At 59.7% G+C, this 19316-nt stretch overlaps 1 protein-coding gene across 4 annotated transcripts; it reads right to left on the bottom strand.

Moving 5' to 3' along the window:
• TMC6 (transmembrane channel like 6) lies at positions 1-19075 on the bottom strand. Of its 4 annotated transcripts, none has more exons than XM_084647995.1 (21): positions 18571-19075; positions 18056-18150; positions 17267-17446; positions 16324-16430; positions 15490-15621; positions 14248-14406; positions 13713-13818; positions 13379-13475; positions 11016-12001; positions 10626-10770; positions 9553-9708; positions 9169-9344; positions 8622-8706; positions 6422-6519; positions 6142-6237; positions 4981-5056; positions 4494-4627; positions 3758-3934; positions 2912-2990; positions 1963-2041; positions 1-1168 (listed from the first exon to the last, which is right to left on the bottom strand). In XM_084647995.1, exons 3-21 carry the CDS (start codon positions 17320-17322, stop codon positions 1146-1148), a joined length of 2967 nt encoding a protein of 988 aa, XP_084504121.1. In that variant the 5' UTR covers positions 17323-17446; positions 18056-18150; positions 18571-19075; the 3' UTR covers positions 1-1145. The 4 variants fall into 4 exon arrangements, 3 of the variants coding, with proteins under 3 accessions (XP_084504121.1, XP_084504122.1, XP_084504120.1); XM_084647996.1 differs by lacking the exon at positions 18571-19075 and having other exon boundaries at positions 11016-11200; positions 11747-12001; positions 18056-18527; XM_084647994.1 differs by lacking the exon at positions 18571-19075 and having other exon boundaries at positions 18056-18531.
• Between the last annotated feature and the right edge of the window lie 241 nt (positions 19076-19316).

Raw genomic sequence — 19316 nt, forward strand, 5'->3', positions numbered from 1 at the left:
TCACATCGTCTATCTGTGATTCCATGTTAAGGCAGTTTCAGTGCCTGAGGAGTTCACACTTGACACCTGGCTGGTGAAATCTAAAACTCCCAGGCAATGTGGGGTTAAGCCCTGGTTCCTAACAGTCTGCCCTGAAGCTGGCATTCATGCTCTTGCCAGGCCCCAGGAAACAAAACCTCCGTGCTTGACTGGTCAGTCCTAGCATTCAGTAATAGCTGTGGAGTTTGCTGAGTCCATTCTTTTCTGCCTTGCCTGCCTCTCCAAGGAGCCATGCTCATCCAGTGAGAAACAAAGGCCGGAGGTAGTTAGCAATTGCCAGATGCCCATGAGTGGTGCCATGGGTGGCCACCAAGCTGTTGGGATGGGCTGCTGCCTCACAGCTCGTAACGGTGAAAGCAGATTTTGGAACATCAGCTCCTTGGGGCAGACTTTCTGGGCAAGGGGTTGCAGGGGAAGGAGAAGCCCTGGTCAGTTCAGACAAGGTTCTGGGACAGAGGTGAGGATGTTAGAATGAGCTGCCCCAGGAGCTCCCTCTTTTCACAGCCATGTGCCAGAAAACACTCACCAGCAACCAGCTGGGCCAGTTCCTGAAGAACTTGAAAACAACAACATAAATGGCTCTGCCATTCACACTCCGAACTCGGAGCTTAGAAAGAGGGAGCGTGGTTTTAATAGTAACAGAGCTAACATGTCCCCAGGGGAGGGGCTTCCTGAAAACCACCCAGCTGCTGGGACAGCCAGGTTGGGGTCTGGTGGCTTCGCAGACACCCGCTGAAGGCCCAGCAGCGTTAAACATCCCACTGTCAGACGAGAGGCTGGTTTGGGCCCGTTGGCACCGGGTGTGCTCAGCTCTAGCCGTGCCTGACCGCCCGCACGGCTTCTGGACCCCGTGCCCTGATGGAAGGCAAGGTCTCGGCAGCCTTCCCTGGGGAGACAGAGTCACAAGCACCAGTTCATGACAGGAGCGGAGGTTTTTGCCCAAAGAGAACACGCCAGTGCAGCTGTAGGGCAGGGCCTGGGTATCAGCACCAGCAGGAGACTGCTTTTCTCAGCGATATGTCTGCATCTCTCAGCGCAGCCCTGTAAAGTCCATTCCCGGCTCCGGTCTCTCCAACGCGAGGCTGCGGCCAGAGGGAAAGTCCTGGTCACGCATTCAGCTCCTTCCTTCCTACAGCACAAAGGGAGCGCTTCAGTCATTGTCATCATCAAATCTCTGTGCTCCCATAATGCCAAGGGCCCCACGGGTCCTGGCTCCCAGTGTGGCTGCTGCCCAGACGCATAGGGAAATGGTCCCTCGCTCACAATCCAGCCTCTCTGGTTCCTGTGCGCCTCCCTTGCCCCGGGATTGGATGGGGCAACAGGCACCCTGGTGTCCTCGCCATGGAACAGCAGGGCCTGGAATTGAATGGCCCCGCAGCCACCCTAGGCACAGGGGAAATGGTTTCCCAGTCAAAAGCTGTTCCCAGTGAAAGAGGAGTGAGCAGCTATTCCCTGTGGCGTGTGTGAGGCACGGTAGCAGCCACACAGTTAGGGCCTGGTCTGCCTCGGTACGAAGTCAGCTGGGAACATTGGACCTATTTGCCTCTGCCATAGAAAGCGGAGACGATGCCCATCTGGGTCCCCGTTGCAGCACAGCAGCTGTGGTAGAGATTTTGCTCCTCTGCAGGAGGAGACGCTTAGGAAATGCTGACTAGCTCAGGCAATTCCCTGCTGATTCTGTTTGCCCACCACAGACGCCCTTTGCTTTGCAGCTCTGGCTGCCACCTGCACTGCCCAGAGCTGTACTGAACTCAGCTGGGCGGGGCAGCGGAAAGGGCAGCTGGGCCCAGGCTTCATTCACTTACAGACGAGGCGTTGGATAAATCCCCCCAGCATTTCCTTCATCTCCTTGGAGCATCAATGTCCAGGAGCTTCAGTCCGACTCCGTCCCCTGCCCACCCCCAGCCACGCGCTGAGCCTCACCTGGCACGCAAGGATGCGTTTCTTGCTTCCCATAAATGCACTGAAGCCTCTGAATGAGAAATACCTTATCTTCCCCTTCCTAGAACAGAAGAGACACCACCGTGAGCAAAGGGGGGCAGAACAGGGCCATGACCCCCGGCAAAATAAGCCGCTGTAATAGGAGAGATGGAGAAACTAACGCTCAGCTGTTATGGCCAAAATCCAGTGGGAGCTGCAGGTGTTCAGCACTTGTGAAAACTCGGCCACTCATTTGGGTGCCTAAATGTGTGTGTAGGTGTCTAACTGAGGCACCCATTAGAACTCAGGAGTTCCTGGATCCCAGACCCGTGCTCTGTCCACTCGACTACACCTTGCACCTCCCATCACCTTCCTGAGGTGTAAGCATGGGGTACAAGGAACCAATGCCGAGCCACTGGCTCCTTTGAAATCTATGTCCCCAGTTTTCCTTATGGCTCCACAGCCGATTACCAATAAGTACCATAAACCTTCTCTCCTCATAAGAACGGCCACACTGGGTCAGACCAATGGTCCATCCAGCCCAGTGTCCTGTCTTCCGACAGTGGCCAGTGCCAGGTGCCCCAGAGGGAATGAACAGAACAGGGAATCCTCAAGTGATCCATCCCCAGTCACACTTTCCCAGCATCTGGCAAATAGAGGCTAGGGACAGCATCCCTGCCCATCCTGGCTAATAGCCATTGATGGACCTGTCCTCTGGGAACTTCTCTAGTTCTTTTTTGAACTCAGTTATAGTCTTGGCCTTCCCAACAGCCTCTCTCCTCACACCTTTGGCTTAAACCTTTGCATGTAAAAGGCACTTCTCTGTGCCATGGTAGGGCCTTCTTTAAGGTACTGGCACAGAGGCAGGCCCAATTCAGCTTTCCCTGGGTCCCCAAGTCCCACACATAAGGCAGTAAGAAGCAAGCAGCATGCAGAGGCCCCATGAACTCACGTTGGCAATCTGTTCCTTCAGCAGGCGGATGATTCTCCGCTGGCCTTTCACCACCTGGATGTGGAGGTAGATCACAGCTCTGCAATGGAAGGACATGAACTGCAGGCCTCAGGGTCTGACGCCCACATTTGAGGGGGCCACGCATGCCAGATGTATGGCTAGATCACCTGCCATTCTCTCCAAGCCAGAGCAGGGGACAGGGGGGAGGACGGACAGGGGATGGGGGGGGACAACTGGGCTGGCCCCAGCAGCCAGTCAGAGACCTCCTTTCTCACACACCCAACCTCTCCTCCCAACGAATTTCTCTGCGCTCAGCCACTTGTTTCACGGCCTCAGGCGGCCAGGGAGTGAGGAGTGGGACACGCACTCCCCGAGCAGCCCTCCAGCTCCCCCCTTGGCGATGCAATGCGTGGGGTGAGGGTGTCAGACTGTGCTTCACGACTTCAGTGGGGTGACACATCTGACCCCCTCATGCAGAAGAGGCAGCTCCACCCCCTGATTCAGGGGAGCCGCTCCATTAGCTGCCGGAGCAGGGGCACCAACGCCTTCTTCCAGGCTTCCACCCACGGGAGAGTGAGGCCGTGGTAAGGAGAAATAACAGCTAGGTTCAAAGGGTCGTGCCAAACCCAGTGTAGGACCAGTGCTGCTCTCTGGGCGGAGGCAGGAATGCTCCTGGGTGACGCTGTCCCGGCTTACCAGGGAGCTCAAAGTACAAGGACTGAATGCCTTGAACAGCTACGGGGAGCTATTCTCAGCTATTCTGAGCTATTCTCAGCTACGGGGAGCCCAGCCTGGTGTGTTTGCCTGTAGTTTTCAGGCTTGAATTCTGAAGTCAGTCATACTCACAGCAGGACTCCGGACACAAAGAACAGGAAGAAGGTATTTCCCACCAGGTGTTTGTGGATCCAGGTGAACCAGGCGATGTTTGGGCTGCATTTCTCCAGCTCTTGAACCCAAGTCTTCCCTGACTCGTAGATGGTCTCCTGCATCCGGAACGGGCCACATGTTTTGGATGGTCTCACTCTGGGCAGACAAAGAGCAGATGAAAGTCAAATGGACACCTGTGGTAGAGGACGACTTCCAGCTGCAATTCACTTGCTACCAGAACCACCGCCTGACCTGACCTGGGCTTTGTGCCTTTGGTGTGGAATCTAGATGTTACCTCCAGAAACAACACAGACCTGATTTCCATGCCACCTAGAATGGGCTCCAACTGCAGCCATGCCCCGGGAAAGACTTCCTCTAGCAGGGATTTGATCCAAGGCACCCCTGCCTCCCTGCCCCACCCCCAGCTGTGCACAGGTGTTTAGAAACCGCAGGGCTGAGTCGGAGGCAGGCGAATCCTCTCTGCGGAAATATCCCCTGGCTGCCTTTATTCGTACAGTGCTAAAGCACGCACGGTGACTTACAGGCAGCTCTGAGACAGGCCCAGCCCCGAGGAGCAGACTGGTCCCAATCAGCCTTTGTGTCCCAAGCACTGGGAAGCTGGAGGGGGGAAGGGGAGGGTAGAGCAGTCAGACCCCACAGCTGGTTGGCTCCATTCTCTCTGTAGGCACAGAGGGTTCTCATTACACACACTCACGCCCAGATGGTGTAGGAGAGGAAGATCGCGGCGCCCAGGAACGAGGGGAAGCACAGGAGGGTGATGAAGACAGTGCTCATGTGAGATGCGCGCCACGGCTTGCTGGGAGACTGGCAGTTCTTCATCAGGCTGGTCTGGAGATACAGAGTTAAACCAGCTACTAACTTCTGACCCGAGTGTAACAACCCCCCAACAGCTGGCACACAGGACAGATGTTCTCTGGCCCAGGGAGTCCCAGGCCACTGCTGCTAATAGAAATGGAGAGGGTGAGACCTGGTGCAGGTGAGGAACGCCCGTCTGTCCCCTCCCTTCCCAGGGAGCTCTCCTCTGTTTCTGGACAGAGCTGACTATAGAACTGGACAGGGACCTTTCCCCCCATCCAGCCTCTAGACCTCCCGGCTCTGGACAGCGTGATTGCAGCTGCAGCACTGGCTGAGGCCGAACAGCAGCTGCGAGCCGAAGGCCGGTGCGTGGGGACGACCGTTACCTTCTTGATGTAGAACAGGAGCACCAGCTTGAGGATCTGGACGGCTGGGAGGAGGGGGCAAAAGAGAACCCCCAGCCTGAAAGGAAGAAGGAAAGATACAGTACATTTGTGAGAGCCCTGCCCTCCCCCGCCCCCAGGAGCCAGTGCCCCCAGCCATGGGGCAACATGGTCATTGCCTTGTTCTCCTCCAGCTGGGGGGCTTCCAAAGTGCACAATGGAGCCAGAACATGGGTGGCAGCAGGGGACCCTCCGGGAGCTCAGTGGGGCAGGAGATGCGCTGTCATCCAATGGCAGTGGAAGCCCACAGCGTGGCCCGGGGGCCCGATCCGGCCCGCCTGACAAGGGGACCCCCAAGCCGTACCCACACGGCTCGGCCCAGGCACCCGATCCAGCCTGCCTGACAACACAACCCCCACGCCGTACCCAGAGGGTGCGGCCCAGGGGCCCGTCTGGCCTGCCTGACAACATGACCCCCATGCCGTACCCACACGGCGTGGCCTTTCCAGTTTCCTTTTTCACACAGTGAGTTTCTAGCCCTGGAGTCTGCAGAGAAAACCTGCTACATACGAGTGGAGTGTGACCCTTGCATGGTGCCTGCGTGGCTCAGACGGGGGAACTCGACTAGGAGTCTGGCTGGAGGAACAGAAGCGACTTGGAGAGAAGAGAAACAAAGGGCAGAAACCGGGATGGCCTGAGTGGGGGTGGAAGCGACCATCACTGAACGAATCACAAATAAGGCCAACGGTTAGTTACTACACAAGGCCTTGTTCTGCCATTGACACGACTCCTGCTCCAGGTTGCGAGGGAATCGTAATCCTGACCTTACACCTGGCCCCCAGAGCATTTGCCCTCCTTCCACGCACATTCTGTTCTGCACAGGTTCTTATCTCGCCCGCAGCCCTGCAGCGTGTCAGGCACCTTCCCGCCTGGGGCGTTCTCGCTCTTGGGGGAGCTGCGTGCGCAGGGGGGTTTAAAGGTGCTCGCTGCTCTGTGTCTGAGCTCCTGCGTGAGGCAGCCAGAAGCACCTGTGTAATCGGGCAGCAGCCTATCGGCTTGTGAAGCGGATCTGCCTCTCCTGGCTCTGGGAAGAGGCTCTAGCTACTCGGGTAACAGAGGGGTGGGGGGAAGCTGTTGAACCACTGGCAGCAGGAGATGCCTCACCAGGTCAGAGTCTGCCCATAGATCAGCTCCAGCACGTTCCGGGCAATGTCAAACTCAGGCCTCTGCTTCCTCATCAGCTTCTTCTCCAAGATGAGCCTGGAAGACAGAGAGAGACTCTCAAGGGGCTGAGGCCGCAGGACACTCAGCCCCTGAACTTTCACTCCAACAGAGATCAACCTTGCAAGCAAGATGTGCCAATGTCCCAGCAAGCCAGAGCTGCCTCTGCACGGCGGAGCCGGGGAGGCTCCAGCACCAGGGATGGGCACCGCACGAGCATTACCTCCAGAGCAGCTCCCCAAGGAAAGTGTCCAGGAGCGTGAACACGAAATCCATCACCACAAAGCGGTACAGCTCCTGTCCCACAGACGTCTCCCAGCACTGGGAAAACACAGGCATGGGTGGTATCAGGGAAAGGGTAGAGATGGCTCCCTCCTCCCACCAGCTCTCCTGTGGCTCCCAAGCAAGATCTGCGAACACCTGCCCTGCAGCTCCCTCAACAGTGGGGCACTCACTCATGGTGCCCTGCCCGCTAAGGCACTCTTCCCATGGCAGCTGGTGGGCTGGCAACATTCTCACTCGCTAGCCAAACCTAGCCACTGAGCATTCAGATCACAACACTCTGCCTCTTCGAAAGGGGAACTCGGGACCTTTGCTATGCTGCATTGTGCCATCCCTGCCCATTGCAAGGGCCAGCAACAATCACAGAATCGCAGGACTGGAAGGGACCTCGAGAGGTCTCTAGTCCAGTCCTCTGCGCTCGTGGCAGGCCTAAGTATTATCTAGACCAGTGGTCTCCAGCCTTTTTACGCCCAAGATCACTTTTTGAATATAAAGGCAACCCAGGATCTACTCCACCCCTTCCCCGAGGCCCAGTCCTGCTTACTCCATCTCCCCCCTCTCTCCGTCGTTCACTCTCTCCCACCCTCACTCACGTTCACCGGGCTGGGGCAGGGGGTTGGGGTTCGGGACGGGGTGTGGGCTCTGGGCTAGGGCCGAGAGGTTCGCAGTATGTGAGGGGGCTCTGGGCTGAGCCTGGGGCAGGGGGTTGGGGTGAGGGGTGCAAGCTCTGGGAGAGAGTTTGGATGCAGGAGGGGAATCTGGGCTGGGGCAGAGTGTTGGGGTGCAGGAGAGGGTGTGGGGTGCAGGAGGGGGTATGGGGTGCTGACTCTGGGAGGGGGCTCAGGGCTGGGGATTGAGGTGTGGCCTCCCACCGGGTGGTACTTACCTTGGTGAGCAGTGAGCAAGGCTAAGGCAGGCTTCCTGCCTGCCCTGGCCCCATGCAGCTCCTGGAAGGGGCCAACACGCCACTGTGGGCCCTGGGAGGGAGCGGGGGGGGGGACGGGACTTGGCTCTGCACACTGCCCCTCTCTGCAGGCACCAACCCCAAAGTTCCCATTAGCCACAGTTCCTCATTCCTGGCCAATGGGAGCTGCGGGGGCGGTGCTTGCAGACAGGAGCAGCGCTCAGAGACCCCTGCCCCCCTCCCTCCCGGGGCACACGGGCCGCTTCCGGGAGCAGCGTGGGGCCAGGGCACATAGGGAGCCTGCCTTAGCGGCAGCCCTGCTACACCACCAGAGATTGGGATTGACTGGGAGAGTCCCCAGGATCAACCAGTCGATCAAGATCGACTGGCTGGTGACCACTGACCTAGACCATCCCTGACAGGTGTTTGTCTAACCTGCTCTTAAAAATCCCCAAGGATGGAGATTCCACAACCTCCCTCTGCAATTTATTCCAGTGCTTAACCACTCTGACAGTTGGGAAGTTTTTCCTAATGTCCAACCTAAACCTCCCTTGCTGCAATTTAAGCCCATTGCTTCTTGTCCTGTCCTCAGAGGTTAAAGAGAACAATTTTTCTCCCTTTAACAACCTTTTATGTTCTTGAAAATAGTTATCATGTCCTGCTCCGTCTTCTCTTCTCCAGACTAAACAAACCCAGGTTTTTCCATTTCTCTTCATAGGTCATGTTTTCTTGACCTTTAATCATTTTTGTCGCTCTTCTCTGCATTTTCTCCAATTTGTCCACATCTTTCCTGAAATGTGGTGCCCAGAACTGGACACAATACTCCAGTTGGGGCCTAATCAGCGCAGAGTAAAGCAGAAGAATTACTTCATGTCTTGCTTACAACACTCCTGCTAATACATCACAGAAGGATGTTTGCTTTTTTTGCACAGTGTTACACTGTTGACTCATATTTAGCTTGGGATCTGCTCTGATAATCTGAACCCAGCACAGCAGGGGTGGCAGATTGTCCCAATATCCCTGGGCCAATGGGAGAGCTTAAATGAGTGCTCCTCTCTTTGAAGGGTGCAGTTGGGCCATTCAGTAGCTCCGAGTAGCTCTTGTTCCCTCAGCATGCACAAAATCCATTTAATCCTCATTTCTGCACAGCCCATGCAGCTGTGGGCTAGGTGCAGGGGCCCAGAGCTGCAAGGGCCCAGCTCTCAACAAGCAGAGGTTGCAACCAATGCAGACTGACCTCGTCCTCCAAGTAGTATCCCCTCTTCCGACTCAGCCAGTGGTAACACAGCAGGCCCAGGACGACCATCTTCAGAATCAAATTCCTCAGGACGAAAGAGAAAGGGAGAGAGGGAGGTATCGGAGAGTGAGTGAGAGAGAGCGATCCCATGCCAGCAAGAGGAGCAGGGCAGGGATGGACAGAGAGCTCTGGTGGGCAAAAGCACGTGAGCTCGCCTGCTCCATTCAGCTGCTCCGAGATCTCAGTGCAGAGTGCCTGGCAGTGGAAGGCACCAGCTGCATGCATCTCCATTGTCCCCCTGGGGCAGTCCCTGGCCAGGCCTAAGAGCAGCCCGGGCCCGCCCCGGAGCACAAGGTGCCCCCCTGGTGCTAAGGAGGAGGAGGAGGAGGAGGACGGAAGGCCTGTGGCTCACTGAGAGGGGTGCTCAAGCCCAGGTCCTTCAGGGAGTCCCAGGCTCCCAGTGCTGGATTTCTAGCTGTAACACAGCAACCAAGAGCAAAAGAAACCCCCAGACGGAGGGGGGTACGCCCCACCCCCACCGCCCTACCTGCAGATGGCCACGTACACCTCCAGCGCTGGAGACTCCTGCTTCTCCCAGGCTGCCAGCAGGTTATACAGGTACGGCATCACCAGGTTCATCAGGGACACCACCATAGGCAGGACCAGCAGGAAGGCTTCCTGCCGGGCCTCGCTGCTCCCCCCGTCTCGGCTGTCCCGGTGCACCTGGAAAGCCGGCACCAAGGGGATTACTGGCCTGCAGACCACACACAGGACTCTGGCTGCACCAGAGCATCCCTGGCCTCTCGGGAACAGTGCGACTGCCCGTGTCTCTGCAGAGCCCGGCCCCCGCCCCGCTAGCTCCGGGATGCCCCTCCAGGCAGGGATGACAGCCCCTTATGAGAGGAGGGCCCAGCACAGGGCCCGCACTCACCTTGAGCAGGTGTTCGGAGAGGTAATACACTGCGATGACACAGCCTAGGACGGTGCCCAGGGACAGTGCCCAGGCCAGACTGAGAACCACCATCCTGCCGAGCCTCCTGCACAGGCTCAGTGGGCGGGACTTGGATTGCCACTCTCCTAGCAGCTCCTGCAAAACACCACCGCAACGGACTGTCCTGATTGTACCGACGTTCCTGGGGCTGACAGGCGGGCACAGCGTTTGCTGGGAACGGGCTGCAGGTCAGGAGCGGCGAACGCCTCCCCAGGAAGGAGGGAGTGGTGGAATGGACCCGGGAGCAGCCAAAGGACCCAGGGCCTTTGGATGCACCAAGAGAGCTGTTGTCCCAAGGGGTGGAAGAGGGGAGTTTCCAACACGAGGGCAGGGGTCGATCCTTGGGGAACGGGCCAGGACCTGGTGTAACACACCCATCTTTCAGCTGTGGGGATTCAGGCTCAAATCCCGCTTTAGGTCACAAGTGAAAGTGAATTTTGTGGCTTCAATTTAATCCCCAGCTTGCCTGGTCACAAAGCCACCATGGTGGTCGTTCCTGGCTCAGGAGCAGCCCAGGAGTAACACAGCGGGGCAGAGCAATAGTGAGGGGCACCGGCAGAGCTGTGGGAGGAGGGGCAGGGGCAGCTGTGAGTCTGGGCTACAGGGCACCGGCAGAGCTGTGGGTGAAAGTCTGCACAGTTTGGTCCCTAATAGAGGAACTGAACCTATAATATGGTCAGTGATATTGTTATAATTGGGGTAGTGCCCACGGGTTCCACTGAGCCCAGGGGTCCCTGGGGCTAGGTGCTACCTGTACACAAGGAAAAAGAGTTCTAACTCGAAGTGCTTCCCAGCTCCCTAGACAAGCCAGAGCAGGCAGTGTTGCCCCCTGGCTTGAACAGATGGGGACTGAGGCACAGAGTTTAAGGGTCTTGCCCAAGGTCCCACAGGGAGACTGTGGCAGAGCCAGGAGTTGAACCCACATCTGCCAAATCTCAGGCCATTGCTTGAACCCTGTGGCCAACCCAGGCCGTCTCAATGAGCCTGGTGGAAATCCTCTGCGCAGCACTCGCCTTCAGCTGGGTCCGGATGTTTTCGTTCTGCAGCCTGACGGAGCGTCTCTGGATCACCTTGTAGTCCCAGGCACAGAACACTTTCATGGCAAAGTGCCCCGACGTGCTGCCCACGCGGTAACTCTCGCCAAAGGATCGGGACATGCTGAAAGAGGAGCAGCCAGGGAATGGAGATTGCAGAGAAGAGAAAGGAAAGGAAAGGGGGGCATTTCTGAGCCATCAGTGGGTGCTGTGGAGAGCATGGGGCTGGGGTAAGTCAAGGGGCAGAGGCCATACAATAGCCCAGACAGGGTGGGCCCAGAGGTCGGGGCGGTGGGGGGTAAGTGCTCAGATGAGGGCGCCTGGGTGAATAATGCAAGGCACAGCCAGTGAGCAGGGAGGGCGCCTTACCTGTACACCAGCAGGATGCATGTACTGAAGAAGGAGACCCCTATGGTGAACACATAGGCCAGCGGCATGTTGTACGGGAGATGGCCTTTGCCAGGCTGGCACCTCCCACAGCTGGGGGTGCAGGGGTCGTTCAGGGTGAAGTTACTGTAGTAGCCGTAGTACATCAGCGTCTGAGTGAAGTAGCCCTGCAGGGAGAGGACAGGAGTGGGCCCCACTGCCTCCCCCAGCTGCAGAGCAGGGGGACTCTGCATGGGCTCCCAAGGGAGACGTGGATCCCCGTCGCTGGAGGGTTTTAGGAACAGGCTGGACAAACCCAGGTGGGTCTCGGGTTTCTTGGTCCTGCCTCTCGAGGTCCCTTCCAGCCCGACGTCTCTATGATCCCTGGGCTCCACCTCCAGGCACCATGATGGGTGCTGCTCAGCAGTGGTGGTGCTGCTCCCCTCTCCCCCCGCCCGTCCCTGGGATCCGGTCCCCTGTCCGGGCCAAAGAAATCCGATGCAGGCTGCAGCTGCTGTACGGTGGGCCCAGGCCCTGTTGCAGGGTGGGGGCACCTTTCTCTGAAGCACCTGGCTCTGGGCTGGAAGCAGAGCTCCTGCTGAGCAGGGGATGCAGATCCTGTCTGTGCCTGAGCACCGAGGGGTGGCAGGGCATGTGGGTGCTGCCCCGGGGCTGGGGAACGCAGACAGAAGGAGGTGGGTCTCCGAGGTCTCGCCCTCCAGCGCAGTACTCACCGCCCCCGTGAGGAGCTCAAGCCCTGTGAAGAGCCTGCTGTTCCCAGCGGCCGGGGGGTACCTGGCCTGCGTGGCTACCACGAAGATCAAGAAGGTCAGGAACAAGAAGGCATTGAACGTGAGAAGCGTCTTGAGGAAGAGGAAGTAGGACAAGACACTGGAGCCGAAGCGGCCGCCGATCTGCTTCAGGGACTGATGCCAGGGCTGGAGGGAGTGGAGGAGGGAGAGGAACCCATCCCAGAGACTCCGGAACCCCTGGAGGGGAACAGAACTCCGCTCAGAAAAGGGGGCCAGGGCCAACCCGTCCGAGGCACCCCTGCAGCCCCTCCAACCTCCCCTCTCAGCTGTGGGAATCCCTGCAGCGCGCATGCTGCTACCGTCTCGCAAGGCCCAACTCTGCTTAGCGCAGCCAAGCTGCTCCTGGACTCTAGCCTGCCATGCTCTCCCTCTGCTGCTCCCGGCCCCATCGTCTTCCTCCCGCTCGGCTACTCCAGCGAGGGCTTTGCTGAGTGGCCCAGGGGCGCAGAGGGACGGACAGAGATGTACCATGCCCCTGGGAGCTGAGCACAATGGCAGCTGCGACTGGAAGAGGTTTGTGTCCTTTAAGCATCACGTCTCAGGTGTCCCATGCGCATCTAGCGCCGTTCGGTCTGCACTGCTGGAGTCTCTGGTGGAAAGGCTGTCACCAGCTCGGGGGCTCTGTGCACCTACCAGAACCAGGCCCCCACCATTCACCACAGCGCCAGGGCTCAGCCCGGGCAGGTCCTGGCCCCATGCCAGTGACAGCTCCAGGCAGGGAGCACTCAGCATAACAGGGAGAGAACCCCCAGTAGCACGAACAGAACCACCCTGGCCAGTGAGTGCTGGGCTAGACCGTCCCCTGCCCCCAGAAATGTGCTCCCTTCCCAGCAGAAATCCCAAGCCTTCAGCTTCCCAGGACACACGGGGAGACCCGGGGGGAGGGAGAGCTCAGTTTGAGCATTGGCCTGCTAAACCCAGGGTTGTGAGCTCAATCCTTGAGGGGGCCATTTAGGGATCGGGGAAAAAATTGGGGATTGGTCCTGCTTTGAGCAGGGGGTTGGACTAGATGATCTCCTGAGGTCCCTTCCAACCCTGATCTTCTATGATTCTATGACCAGACAAAAAGAAAAGGAGTACTTGTGGCACCTTAGAGACTAACCAATTTATTTGAGCATAAGCTTTCGTGAGCTACAGCTCACTTCAATACAGACTAACACGGCTGTTACTCTGAAATCTATGACCAGACAAGGCGCCTGTTCCCACAGACACTGGAGAGTCCCCAGGGCCCCCTCCCTGGGGGGCTCCACCCAGTTCTGAATTTATCTGAGCTGCTTCATAAACTGGGGAAAAAAACAGCCACTATCTTAATTCCCAGCGAGAGACAGGAGTGCAGCAGGGCCTGGCGCGAACTGCAGGACTCTGCCAGGGGCCACAGCCTGGGGTGGGGAATGCGGGGAGGGAGAGGAGATCAGGGACTCCTGTCCTGCAGCACGGGGCCTTTGACTCTGCGAGGCTTCTCCAGACAAAAATCAGATCTGCCCCTCCTGGCCCAGCAGCCGGTGCTGCCAAGGGCCCAGCCTGGCACCTGCAGTGGGTGGGGGCAGGACTTACTGTGATGAAGTCGTGTTTGAGTTGGCCGCAGCAGGACAAAGGCCACCTGGTCCTCTCGGGTTTCCTCAGGGTGCTTCTGTGTCCACCCAACTCCTGCCTGCAACACACAGTCCCGTCACACCACAGCTCAGACACCACAAGGGAGAATCCGCAGGAGGGGACAGTTCTGCTCTTGGGAGACCCCACGCCGCCCACAGGGGACACCGGCCTCCTCTATTCACCCCCACGCTCTCTGAGCCCCCGCCCCACCCAAGTTCCTCAGGCCAGAGAGACTCCGCTTAGGTGTGGGCAGAGCTGGCACCTGCTGCTTCCCCTGTCCCTGGTGGGGACGGACCTGAGGCTGCGTTTCTCTGCCAGGCTCACGGGCATCGCCTGCAGTATGTGGTTCCTCTGGCTGCTCGAGAGGGTCTGCAGCTCCTTCACCAGCAGGCTGTGTGTGTCTGGGGAGGAGAGTCGCAGCAAGGGTCACGCAGGGCAAAGTGCGGCACCCTTGGCAGAAGAGGGGGAGCCTCCATGTCCATGGGCTGCAGGGACCGGCCCATTCTCAGCCAAGGTGTGGGGGGAGCAGGGAATGAGATGGGGCAGGAATTCCGTTCCAGGCCATCGCCCCAGCTCAGCATCGCTGCCATCCCGGGGCGGGGGGGGGGGGCGCTGGACACGTGGCCCTTCCCCCATCCCGAGGGGGGCGCTGGACACGTGGCCCCTCCCCCATCCCGAGGGGGGCGCTGGACACGTGGCCCCTCCCCCATCCCGAGGGGGGCGCTGGACACGTGGCCCCCCCAGTCCCGAGGGGGGCGCTGGGATGCCTGGCCCTGCAGCCTGAGCAGTGCATGGCACTCCCAGCACCAGCTGCAGCAACAGCCGCTCACCTTCCTGCTCTGAGCGGCCGGCGTCCAGCTCCAGGTCGTACTGCCGCAGGCTGGGCCGTGCAGAGCGGGACGCTTGGTGCAGCGGCGGCTGGCTATTCCGGCGGCGAAGCTTGGTTGTGCGGTTGTAGCACTGTGAGATAATGGCTCCTCGGCTGTGCCCTGGAACACACAGCCGGCACGCTGGGGGTGAGCGAATGCACGCTCCCTGGTGCAGGGAGCCAGGCGATCGGCAGCCTCTGGAAGACAGGTCTCCTCGGGGGCTGCCCAGGCAGAGGCATCGGGTCCCCCTCCCCTCAGCTTTGCTTCCAGCTGCCTCATGAATGAGGGTCCCAGCTGGGGGCATTGCGCTGCTCAGGTTCCTACAGTGGGGGTTGGGGCAGGGCGGGGTTGGTGGGGACACGGTAGTGTCGGGGTGCGGGGCACAGCTTGGCGCAGGTGGGGGCAGGGTGCTGGTGGAGGTCGGGGGGCTGCAGCCCGGGGCGGACAGGCAGGTGATGGTGGGATGATATTGGGGTGAGGGCAGGGTGGGGGGCACGGTTTGGGGCAGGGGTTGGCGTGGAATGGTATTGGGGCAGGCGGGTGTGGGGCACAGCTTGGGGCGGGCAGGTGAGGGCAGGTTTGGCTCTTGGAGAACCACTGGTCTGCCCCGGTGTGAGGATGGGACGCAGCAGGGAGGGGGGAGTGTTGACCTGGGAATGTGCCCTGGGGAGGGGAGACCTGAGAGCCTGTCACCTGAGCCAGGAGGGGGAGGGGGAGGTAACACCTCTGCCCAGGAATGTGAACAGAGGCTGCAGAAGGGACCCTGCTGGGGGGGTTTAGTTTTCAGTTTGGGGCTGGGGAGAGGAACACAGGGAACCCCAGGGCTGGGGTCTCAGCTCCCCGCTCCCCCAGAAGGACTGGACTGAGGGGTCCTGGTTGTACCCACAAGCTCTGTTGGGGGCTGTGTTCCTGTGGTCCAATAAACCTTCTGTTTTACTGGCTGGCTGAGAGTCTCAGTGAATCCCAGGAAGAGGGGTGCAGGGCCTGGACTCCCCCACACTCCGTGACACCCGGGGCTGGTCCAGCTGGGTCGGGAGGTGCGACTAGCCGGAGCCTGGGCCATGCAGCCATGAGTGGGCCCAGGACTCTTGGCTCCAGTCTCCTCAGCCCACTCTGTACGGGGATTAGGCCAGGCTGGGGGCGGGCAGCAGGACCGGAGCCGGGCTGGGGCTGCGTGGTTGGCTTCCCGGGGCTCATGCTCACCGATGGTGCGGCTGGGCATGCGGGCAAGGATCTGTAGCGTGGCTGAAGAGAAATCCGGGTGCTCTCCCCTCGGCTCTGGCTCCTCCCAGACCTCAGTGCGGCCGGCTGCAGCAGCCCCATGGGCCAGGTTTTCTGGGAGAAGGCGAGGAAATGCACTGAGCTCTGCCTGTCGGGATCAGAGAGGGAATTCCCCGCGGGCTCCTGGGGACAATCCCCAGCCAGGCCTACAGCTCCGTGCCTGGGCTCCCCGTATGCCTCGCTCAGGCCTGCACCTGTTCAGAGCAGACGCCTGGCCCCGAGACGAGCTGCTGGCCCCTGCAGTGGCACAGGCCAGAGGCACCCCAGGAACAGAGTGCTCCCTGCTAACCCCCACAGGGTCTGTCTGTTCCAGCACCCGGCCCGAGGGCTCAGAGCCTCCCTTGTCAGCAAGCTTGCCCGAGCTCCATGGGCCCCTCCTGACGGCTTGGCGACAGGGTTGCCAACTTTCTAATAGCACAAAACTGAACACCCTAGCCTCACCCCTTCCCTGAGGCCCCCCACCCTGCCCCACAGCCCTGCCCCCCGCTCACTACATTCCCCCTCCCTAGACGGTTCAGTCGCCCCCACCCTCACTCACTTTCACGGGGCTGGGGCAGGTGGTTGGGGTGTGGGCGGGGGTGACACCTTGGCGAGCGCTTGGATGGTGGACCGTTGTACTAGTAAATGCCAGGAAGAGTCTCAGGAGCACAAACGAGGCTTCGTATCTGAGCTATAACCTGTGCCCCCCCAGCACACACAGCTTCTTGGGCTGCAAAGCACCCCCAGATACACCCGTGCCGCAGGTCACCGCTTTACCTCTGCCCCCGACGGTCAGCTCCTGCAGCTCCTGCAGCTCCTGCTCCCGGAGGAGCTCCTGGAAGGAGCTGTGCATAGCTCCCTCATCGCCCAGGCTCAGATCTGGGCTGTGGGAAACACGGAAGCCAAGATACAGGCTGAGTGGCAGGTAACCGCGCCCACCATGACTGTAACCCGCGGCCCTTGGGCTCAAGACGGGAGGTGGCCAGGTCACAGGTTTGTAAAGATGCCAGATTCTAGCAGCATCCTCTTGTCAATCAGCGGGGGTGGTGCTGGGACACAGCAGCCCCTGGCTGCACCCCAGAAGAACCCACGGGCCATGGCCTGGGGATCTGACTGAGTTCCAAGGCCTGTGGAGTTGCTACCATGCAGGGTCACAGAGCCCATGGGGCCACTGCCCCAGAGCAACTCCCGAGCGGGATCACCCTCATGGCCACCCCAGGACAATTCTGTCTGCACAGGGACGCGCTGCACCAATCTTCCCGTTTCCCCTCGGTATCCCCAGGGCGGCAAGCTCTGAGCTGCACGGCCCCCATCCCCACATGGGGAGGGCGGACAAGTGCCCCCGCAATGGAGGCTGTTGCTGTGGCAGCCGTGCTCCACCAGCACACCCTCTTGGCAGGGCCAGTGGGAGCCTCTCCAGGGCCAGGGTGGATGGCTCGGGCTGAGAGGCTCCCTCCCACCGCAGACTGGGAGAAGCCCGAGTGCTGCCGTGTTAAGGACAGGATGCAATGGCTGTGTCTGGACAGGTTCCCCAGTGGAGTGGGCAGAGTCCAGGGACCATGCCCCTGGCAGGCAGTCAAGTGGGGCAGCAGGGTTGCTGCTCTGAGTTACATAAATGGACCCTAGACACCTCGGTGGTGGGCACATCAGAGGTGCAGGTCTGGACAGATGGAGTGCTCCCCTCCCAGGCAGCAAGGAGGCAAATGGCCATGCAACTCACCTGGCACCGTCCCTACTCTCCGGAACGCAAAGGGTGAAAGAGAATGGCTGGGTCATCTCAGGGTCTCAAGTGCAATTCCAGCAGCTCGAGGCAGATCCAGACAACACCGGGGCCTGGAGTTCTCCAAACAACTCTCTCTCTCAGCAGCGCCCTCTTCTCTTCATCTCCCACTTGTCATTTCTAAAACAGGCCCCCCAGGGCTAGTGAGCCATGGGCAGAGTACAGCAGAGGGTGCTGGCTGGGCGATTCCCCAGCTAATTCAGCCCAGTGAGCGGGGGCTGGCTGCTGGAGAAGGGTGTGCTGGGCTCTGCCACCTCCCAGGCGAGTCCCACGGAAACACAGGGGCTGTGCTGAGTCAGGCAGCACAGCACAAAACACGGGGAAGAGGAAGGAAGAGAGGAGGGGACAACAGCTGCGATTCAGTCACACACCCGCCCTGTTGTGCAGATCGTGCAGACGCAGGCTCGGGGCTGCGGGCCCAGGGCCAGCAGATCGTGCCCGAGGGGCTATTCCCGGGGGGGTGGAGACTAGGTGTTTCTAACGTGCCCTAACCCTGTGCCCCAATCCCCTGCCCCAGCCCTGAGCCCCCCCAAACCCAGAACTCCTTCCTGCACCCCAGAGCCTGCACCCCCAGCCCAGAGCCCTGAGCCCCTCCTGCATCCCAACCCTCTGCCCCAGCCCTGAGCCCCTCCAACTCCCCAAACCCCTCATCCCCAGCTCAGTAGGGTCGTGGGCATCAATGATTTTCTTCAACTGGGTTCCTAGAAAAAGAGTCTGAAAACCACTCACCTAGGGCACTTGCTTCCTTTTTCACACAAGGGCCCTGACCTTTCGTTGCAGCTTACGGCCAAGGAAGCGGAAACGCACCGACTCGTAAAAAGAAACTGCACAGAAAACAGCGATGAGGAGAGATCTCTCCCACATCCTCTGCACTATGGCAACCTTGACCTCCTTTCCTCGGCGCTGCCGCAACTTGCCCAGAGAGACACTAACCCCCTGGCTCCCTCTGCCCTGGCAGGGCCTCCTCCTCCAGCCCTACCTAGGCATCCTTGCAGGGTTCCAGCTAGGGGCTCTGTCTGTTCCCAGCCGACCACTTGCTCTGTGCAAAGCCCCAGGCACCGTATGTCATGCAGTGCGAGCAGCTCCCAGGCAGTGATCCACCCTCTGGCTGGCCAGCCGAGAGACCAGATGGTCAATGCTGGGCACTGGCTGGGAGCCCTGCAGCACCTAGGGTCAGGACTCAGAAACCACAGTGCCAAGCCTGCCGTACGTGCGTCAGAGAGAGGGAAAAGCTGGGGCCTTACCCTGTGTGTCGGGGCTACTCCCCCAACCAGAACAGGCAGGAGAAAGGAGCCACTCTCTCCTCCGCACTCCCAGTTCTGATTCCTCAGTGGGCACCAGAACAAACAGCCTGTGTGTCCCTGCCTGGGCAGCATGTAAATGCAAACCCTTTGTCCTCTCCCCACACAATGCCCTGTGCAGCCCAAGGCCAGGGGAGGGGCGTCCCCGTCTCACCCAGTCCAGCTTCCAGAGGGTCACATACCAAGATGCATTTTGCACCCTGAGTGAGCTGGAAAGTCTGTGCAAGGCACTGGCAGAACGAGCCATGGCCTGAGCGAGCTCCTGCACTAACCAGACCCCCTGACTGGCTGTGAATGCCTCTGATCACCTATGCACCTCTCTGCTGAGAACCAGGGCTGCCCAGGACACCTGGGGCCCCGGCGTCTGCAGGGCAGCACAGGCCTTGGGAAATGCCAAATCTCCACCCTCCACAGGAGCCACTGGACTGGCCTTAGAGCTGCCCTCAGGGGAGCAGGGCTGGCCCCCTGCATGCTTCCTCCCCCTCAGCCCCCTCTCTCCCCTGCCACTTGCTTCCCACACCCAAAGCCCGCACTGAGAGTCTTCAGGCACTAAAGAGTTAACTGGAGCGGAGTCAGCCCCTTCCTTCCAGTCCTGGAGCAGCGGGAGTCTCACTTCCCTCAGCCCTTCACATTCAAACCACTCCCTGCAGCAAGTCCAGGCAGATAGTGGCCCAGGCTGGCTTGGCTCC

This window comes from Lepidochelys olivacea, assembly GCF_965140295.1.
Source record: "Lepidochelys olivacea isolate rLepOli2 genome assembly, chromosome: 14".
In the NCBI taxonomy this organism is placed as follows: Eukaryota; Metazoa; Chordata; order Testudines; family Cheloniidae; genus Lepidochelys; species Lepidochelys olivacea.

Coding starts and splice junctions, on each gene's coding strand:
- TMC6 (XM_084647995.1), bottom strand. CDS start 17,322: ATGACCCAGCCATTCTCTTTCACCCTTTGCGTTCCGGAGAGTAGGGAC. Junction 14,407..15,489: donor CATGCCCAGCCGCACCATCG/GTGAGCATGAGC, acceptor TGTGTGTTCCAG/GGCACAGCCGAGGAGCCATT. Junction 6,238..6,421: donor CTTGGGGAGCTGCTCTGGAG/GTAATGCTCGTG, acceptor TCTGTCTTCCAG/GCTCATCTTGGAGAAGAAGC.